Genomic DNA, 8,350 nt, shown 5'->3' on the forward strand with positions numbered 1-8,350 from the left:
TTATGAGGTTCTGCAGCAGCAGAGGTGTGTATTATGAGGTTCTGCAGTATAGAGGTGTGCATTATGAGGTTCTGCAGTAGCAGAGGTGTGTATTATGATGTTCTGCAGTAGCAGAGGTGTGTATTATGAGGTTCTGCAGTAGCAGAGGTGTGTATTATGAGGTTCTGCAGTAGCAGAGGTGTGCATTATGAGATTCTGGAGCAGCTGCAGTTTGTATTATGAGGTTCTGCAGCAGCTGAGGAGTTCATTATGAAGTTGCGTGACTTAATACTTAACTCTCCCATGTTGTGCACCTTCTAATTGGTGGATTTATCCTAACTGCAATAAAGACACACGACCATGATTCCATTTCTCAAGAATTTATTAAGAAACACTCTGTACAGCGTTCAGTATATGGCTTGTAAGGACGGCAATACTGAACCGGACACACGTGAAGACCTAAGCTAACAGTCATATCATAAAGATAAGTGCAATCACATAAAACATGGCGCAGTCCATCCACTGTGCTCCCAACCATCAGATAACAGCCAGAGGATATACCGTATCCACCAGTGATCAGCAGCAGTTATCAATCACGGTAATATACCCTCGGATTAGTGTATGTGAGCGTCAGGGGTAATGCGAGGTCCTGGTGAGAAAACATCTGGTCCAGAGTTCAATTTCCTGAGATCTATGAGGTCCACTGGTCCCAATGTATGGAATTACAGAAGGGGGTCATCCAACGACTGGCTCAGAAAACATAGAAGGGTCCCCCATAGAGGGGCATAGTTCATCTCCTAATGGAAAAGTGTCAACCTGAGCTGGGCTTACACCATTAAAGGGGAAATAACTCAAGGCTTCCTAAATCTTGGTCAATGGAGGGGCAAACAGGTGCTGGATATGATGGTGGATATGGATATGATGTGGGATATAGATATTATGGAGGATATAGAGAAGATGGGGATAAGATGGAGGATATGGATTACATAGGGAATATGGATATCATAGGGTATATGGATATGATGGAAGATATAGATATTATGTAGGATGTAGTTATGATGGGGATATGGATATGATATGGATATGGATATGATGGTGGATATGGATATGATGTAGGATATAGATATTATGGAGAATGTAGAGAAGATGGGGATAAGATGGAAAATATGGATTAAATAGGTAATATGGATATCACAGGGTATATGAATATGATGGAAGATATAGATATTATGCAGCATGTAGTTATGATGGGGGATATAGATATGATAGAGATATGGATATGAAGGTGGATATAGATATTATGTAGGATGTAGTTATGATGGGGGATGTAGATATAAGAGGATGTGGATTAGATAGGAAATATAGCTATCATAGGGTATATGGATGTGATGGAAGATATAGATATTATTGAGGATGTAGTTATGATGGGGGATATGGATATCATGGAATATTTAGATATTATGGGAATACGATGGAGGATATGGACTAGATAGGAAATATGAATATCATAGGATATATGGATATGATGGAAGATATAGATATTATGGAGGATGTAGTTATGATGGGGATATAGATATGATGGAGGATGATGGATACGAGGATGATATATGGAGATGAGGATACGATGGAAGATATGTATTAGAGAGGAAATATGGATATCATATGGTATATGGATGTGATGGAGGATATGGATGTTATAGAGAATAGGGATATAATGGAGGATATGGATAAGATGGGGATATGGATATCATATGGCATATGGATATGATGCGGAACATGCTTATGTTGGAGGATATAAATATGATTGAGGATAGGGATATTATGGAGCATGTGGATATGATGTGGATTTAATGATAAGATAGGGAATATGGATATCATACGGTATACGGATATGATGTGAGATATGGATCTTATGAAGAATATAAATATGATAGGGGATACAGATATGATGAAGGATATTGTGATTTTTTTGTATGTGACCCCCATTCCTCTATGTACGCCCCTGTGAAATCACGAGATTGTATACTGGAATACACACTGGCCATTTTGCTCTGCTCTACTATACGCAATAAAGATTGGATCCGATCTGGCACAGATCCCCATTTACTAATAAACGTGACCCTATATTGACACGGCAGCTAGCTAGCCCTCATCCTACACCCTCCATGCCATTACCCTTCTACCACACAGAATAAATAGCACACGAGACAGCATTGTTGTATACATATATACAGATATGGTTGGGGTGCGGAGTATTACGCAATAACCAGAAAAGTGGAGCGTCACATTCATGAAATGCTGGAAGCGTCCCTGTACAGAGACAGTCAATTTGGCACTGGAACGGACACATGTAAAAAGTTTATTGTGAACCAATCAATAGTCCTTAGGTCCGGCCTACAGTACAGATATAAAAAAAGACAAAAATAGTATAAATAAGGTTTAAACCTTTCAGTCAATATATGATATATATGTACACATATTACAAAAATGAAGTCCTTGGTATCCAGACTGTTAGCTGGAATGGAAACTGGAGGATTCGGACTCTGTAGAAACGGATGAGAGTCCTGCACGCTTTTTGGAAAGTATCTTTAAACTGGATCCTCTGCTGACGGAGGTGAAGGCATTTTGGGCAGAGGTCTTGAATTTGGCCCCAAGGAAGGCGTACAAGATGGGGTTGAGGCAGCAGTGGAAAAAAGCCAAGGCTTCAGTGATGGAAATCCACTTGTGAAGCATGTTATCGATGTAGCAATCAAACTTCAAGAGTCCGAGTAAGCCAAAAGTGTCGATGGTAAGGCAAATATAATACGGCAGCCAACAGGCGAAGAAAGCCAGGATGAGAATCACAGTCGTCTTTAAGGCTTTGCGTTTTTGGTGGCCCTTCGAGTGAGATAACTTTGAGATGATGACGCAGTAGCAGGTTAAGATGATAAGTCCTGGCAGAATGAGTCCAACTGTGATATGGAGGAAACGGAACCCGACAGTCCAGTTTTCCCGGTTCAGTGCCGGGTAGATGCGGTCACACACATAGGTGCCTTCTATGTCAGACACACTGGCAAATACAAGGTCGGGCACAGTCAACAAAACGGCCGGTAGCCACACTCCAGCGTACACAACCTTCTCCGCCAAGAGTTTCCGAGATCCTTGGCTGTTGGTGGCATGGACAATGGCCAAGTACCGATCCAAGCTGATAAAGGCCAAGATTAAGACGCTGCTGTAGAGGTTGACTGTGTAGATGACATGAACGGCTTTACACAAGAACTCTTTAAAATACCAGCCAATGGCAGCATCCACAGACCAGAACGGAAGCGTGAACACAAAGAGCAGGTCAGCAGCGGAGAGATGCAACCTGTACTTATCGGTCATAGTTCTCGACTTCTTCTGGTAGCCCATGACCAGCACCACTAGTCCATTGCCGATAATTCCAAGTAGGAAGATGAAGGAGTAGACGGTGGGAAGGAATATTCGGTTGAAGTCATTGCTCTCTTGGGTGAAACATGGACCCAAAAGATCCAAAAAGTCTTCAGTGCTATTTGCATCTGTACTATTGTCATCCAAGAAATCTATCGACCCGGAGAACTGAAAAACAAAAGATAAAAATAAGTTATCAGTTTCGGTATAAGGTAGAATATAAAACTGAGAATCAACTACAAAATCCCCTATGGCCACAAGGCGTGACGTGACACTATCAGGATACTTTGCATGTGGAAGACAAGATGGCCAAGAATCATATTAGTGCTGCGCCCTGAAATCTCACTATTTGTGGCTCATGTCGTTAAGTGCCAAATATTTGCATTATAGGAACACACAAAAGGTTCCTCCCATGCTAAAACTGACAAGGTTTGTTTCCAAAAAATCCAAATGCAAACACATCAGCATTAAAGGTTCAGCCGGCAGATGGCGAGTGATGGACACCAGCCCAAGTGTGGAGCAAGTGCCGACAACTTCTGGACAAGTCAAAGGAAGCAAATGGGGACGGAGCAATAAGAAGGTCGTTCTACTGCAACAACAGGTTAATGCGGCTTTGAGAATTGGCTCCTTGGAGTCAAAAGACCAAATGGGCACATAGATAACAACTGAAAGCCACAGTACTGAGCCTGAAGAAGAGACCTGAGTAGTCTGGAAAGCTGCTATTACCATCTATTCACTTAGCCATTACAAAGTATCAACCACTGTAACTAATATAAAGGTTTGATGTCATTCAGGGCAGACAGCAGTTACATTTAGCTGACAATATGGATGTAATGGTGCCCTCTAGCTGAGATTTCGGGAATCTCCAAATGCTTGCACTAGACACGTTTTAGGCTACACATGGATAAAGAGTCCCAACTGGTCTCCCAATATTACATTTTGTATCAAAATATGGAAAACCATTTAGTGCATTTTTTTTACACATTTTACTCAGTGAGAATTGAATTATCCACAGATTGTAATTTGCTACTATTCAGTGATAATGACTCTATTGATAGCGTCCTATTGATCTCATACTTAGAATGGTAGATTAGGATCATTATTGGTCTTTTTGTTACTATGTGAGGTTCATGGTCGTGGTGATACCAGACAGATGACCTGCGCAATGTATCCCCTACATGGTGATACCAGACAGATGACCTGCGCCATGTATCTCCTCTGTCGTGATACCAGACAGATGACCTGCGCAATGTATCCCCTACATAGTGATACCAGACAGATGACCTGCGCAATGTATCCCCTACATGGTGATATCAGACAGATGACCTGCGCAATGTATCCCCTACATAGTGATACCAGACAGATGACCTGCGCAATGTATCCCCTACATGGTGATATCAGACAGATGACCTGCGCAATGTATCCCCTACATGGTGATACCAGACAGATGACCTGCGCCATGTATCTCCTCTGTCGTGATACCAGACAGATGACCTGCGCAATGTATCCCCTACATAGTGATACCAGACAGATGACCTGCGCAATGTATCCCCTACATGGTGATATCAGACAGATGACCTGCGCAATGTATCCCCTACATAGTGATACCAGACAGATGACCTGCGCAATGTATCCCCTACATGGTGATACCAGACAGATGACCTGCGCAATGTATCCCCTACATGGTGATATCAGACAGATGACCTGCGCAATGTATCCCCTACATGGTGATACCAGACAGATGACCTGTGCAATGTATCTCCTCCATGGTGATATCAGACAGATGACCTGCGCAATGTATCCCCTACATGGTGATACCAGACAGATGACCTGCGCCATGTATCTCCTCCGTCGTGATACCAGACAGATGATCTGCGCAATGTATCTCCTACATGGTGATATCAGACAGATGACCTGCGCAATGTATCCCCTACATAGTGATACCAGACAGATGACCTGCTCAATGTATCCCCTACATAGTGATACCAGACAGATGACCTGCGCAATGTATCCCCTACATGGTGATATCAGACAGATGACCTGCGCAATGTATCCCCTACATGGTGATACCAGACAGATGACCTGCGCAATGTATCCCCTACATGGTGATATCAGACAGATGACCTGCGCAATGTATCTCCTCCGTGGTGATACCAGACAGATGACCTGCGCAATGTATCCCCTACATGTTGATATCAGACAGATGACCTGCGCAATGTATCCCCTACATGGTGATATCAGACAGATGACCTGCGCAATGTATCCCCTACATGGTGATATCAGACAGATGACCTGCGCAATGTATCCCCTACATGGTGATATCAGACAGATGACCTGTGCAATGTATCCCCTACATGGTGATATCAGACATATGACCTGCGCAATGTATCTCCTACATGGTGATATCAGACATATGACCTGCGCAATGTATCTCCTACATGGTGATATCAGACAGATGACCTGTGCAATGTATCCCCTACATGGTGATATCAGACAGATGACCTGCGCAATGTATCTCCTACATGGTGATATCAGACAGATGACCTGTGCAATGTATCTCCTAGATAGTGATATCAGACAGATGACCTGCACAATGTATCTCCTACATGGTGATATCAGACAGATGACCTGAGCAATATATCCCCTACATGGTGATATCAGACAGATGATCTGCGCAATGTATCTCCTACATGGTGATATCAGACAGATGACCTGCGCAATGTATCTCCTCCCTGGTGATATCAGACAGATGACCTGCGCAATGTATCTCCTACATGGTGATATCAGACAGATGACCTGCACAATGTATCTCCTACATGGTGATATCAGACAGATGACCTGCGCAATGTATCTCCTCCATGGTGATATCAGGCAGATGACCTGTGCAATGTATCTCCTCCATGGTGATATCAGACAGATGACCTGCGCAATGTATCTCCTCCATGGTGATATCAGGCAGATGACCTGCGCAATGTATCTCCTCCTGTTTGTAACGTTTTTGTAACATACTCAAAAGGGAAGTATCATTGCACAAACTAACGCTTTTAGGGCAGTGACCTAAAGACTAAGCGGGCTTTTTAAAAAGGTGAGTAAGGTTGCACAATAGCCTAAATGAGGAGGCAAACTGGCCAGAGAAAACGCTCAAACAATATGGGAGTAATTGTAGACTGAATTGGACTGGATACTACAGATCTAAGGTCACTGGATTTAATAAGGCTTCATTTTTTTACAGCAAATCCATATGAATCCACTAGAGGCATCTTTAACTCAAGCCCTATTTTATCATCTTTGTTCCAAATGTGTTTGGTAATTTCCAAAAATGCTAATTTTGTATATAGGGCGAATGATATGTATGTCTTTCTCATGCATCTCACACACAAGGGACTTTCTGCACCTCATTCACTGTCCTATTTTCTCATGACACAATACCACTAAACTACCCTAGATATTATAAGTAAGTAGTGAAGTGCTGAGCAAAGCAACAACTTTAGAAATACTAAACTGTATACAACTGGGTTCATTAAATTTGCAGAACAAAAGTGTCAAGCTGGGCAGGGAAAGTGGTACCTGTGCCCACAAACACCATCTCTGACCATCCCTAAATATCTGGATGCCCTACAATTGCTGTAAAACCTCTAGTCCTATGTATTTCTTCAACCTCCTATATCAGTATATTTTGCCCAGGAGATTTTTAACCCCTGCAGAAGTTTGCAAAGTTGAAATAACTATCATGAAACTTGCAACTCAATACAGTTTTATGTAATTATTATCTCCTTTCATCAAAGAAGTATTATAATAATATTTAGTAAAATAGCTGATAAATGAACCATGAAGAATTCCACTATGTGGGATCAGATGCTTAAAGTTGCAAAAACTATCATCAAACTTGCAACTCAATACAGTTTTATATCATTCTTATCTTCTGTCATCAAATAAGTATTACAATAATATTTACTAAAATAGCTGAAAATGAACCATGAACAACTTCACTATGTGGGATCAGCTGCGCAAAGTTGCAATAACTATCATTAAACTTGCAATTCAATACAGTTTTATATCATTCTTATCTTCTGTCATCAAATAAGTATAACAATAATATTTACTAAAATAGCTGATCAAATAAATGAACCATGAACAACTTCACTATGTGGGATCAGCTGCGCAAAGTTGCAATAACTATCATTAAACTTGCAACTCAATACAGTTTTATGTAATTATTATCTCCTTTCATCAAAGAAGTATTATAATAATATTTTGTGAAAAAAAGCTGATAAAGTAAATGAACCATGAAGAGCTCCACTATGTGGGATCAGCTGCGCAAAGTTGCAATAACTATCATTAAACTTGCAACTCAATACAGTTTTATATTATTCTTATCTTTTTTCATCAAATAAGTATTACAATAATAGTTAACAGAATAGCTGATAAAGTAAATGAACCCTGCAGGGCTCCACTCTATTGGATCAGATGCGTAAATACGCAGCGCAGTGACCTGGAGATCTGGTGATCTGGTGCAGGCAGCGATCCTGTGTACTTACAATCTGCTCCATGTCTGTGTTTCCCTCTGTTTCCAGGATGGAGAGGATCTGGCTGTCGGTGCAGGGACTGTGATCACTGTCTCAGTGAGTCCTTGCTGCAGGGACTGTGATCACTGTCTCAGTGAGTCCTTGCTGTAGGGACTGTGATCACTGTCTCAGTGAGTCCTTGCTGTAGGGACTGTGCTCAGCACTCGCAGAGCATGAATTGGCTGCTGGCTCAGGCTGCACGGCTATATATAAGCACCCACCCATCGCCGCCCATCCAATGCCCTCAGCCCTCTGTGCACTCACAATAGCTGCTGCTTGTGCTGCTCCGGGACCTCCTGTTGTTTGTCCTGCAGCTGGCAGGGGCTTTGTGCTCAGATAAGCATCTGTAAAAAACATCAGCTCCAAAACAAGCCCAGAAATGCCAGTGTCCTGCAATG

At 42.0% G+C, this 8,350-nt stretch overlaps 1 protein-coding gene across 1 annotated transcript; it reads right to left on the bottom strand.

Moving 5' to 3' along the window:
- Nucleotides 1–343: 343 nt before the first annotated feature.
- CXCR4 (C-X-C motif chemokine receptor 4) lies at nt 344–8,120 on the bottom strand. The gene is made up of 2 exons (XM_075317160.1): nt 7,926–8,120; nt 344–3,555 (listed from the first exon to the last, which is right to left on the bottom strand). The coding sequence occupies exons 1-2, from the start codon at nt 7,935–7,937 to the stop codon at nt 2,491–2,493; spliced, it is 1,077 nt and encodes a 358-aa protein (XP_075173275.1). The 5' UTR covers nt 7,938–8,120; the 3' UTR covers nt 344–2,490.
- Nucleotides 8,121–8,350: the final 230 nt, after the last annotated feature.

The sequence above is a fragment of the Anomaloglossus baeobatrachus genome, chromosome 7 (genome assembly GCF_048569485.1).
Source record: "Anomaloglossus baeobatrachus isolate aAnoBae1 chromosome 7, aAnoBae1.hap1, whole genome shotgun sequence".
NCBI classification, from domain to species: Eukaryota; Metazoa; Chordata; class Amphibia; order Anura; family Aromobatidae; genus Anomaloglossus; species Anomaloglossus baeobatrachus.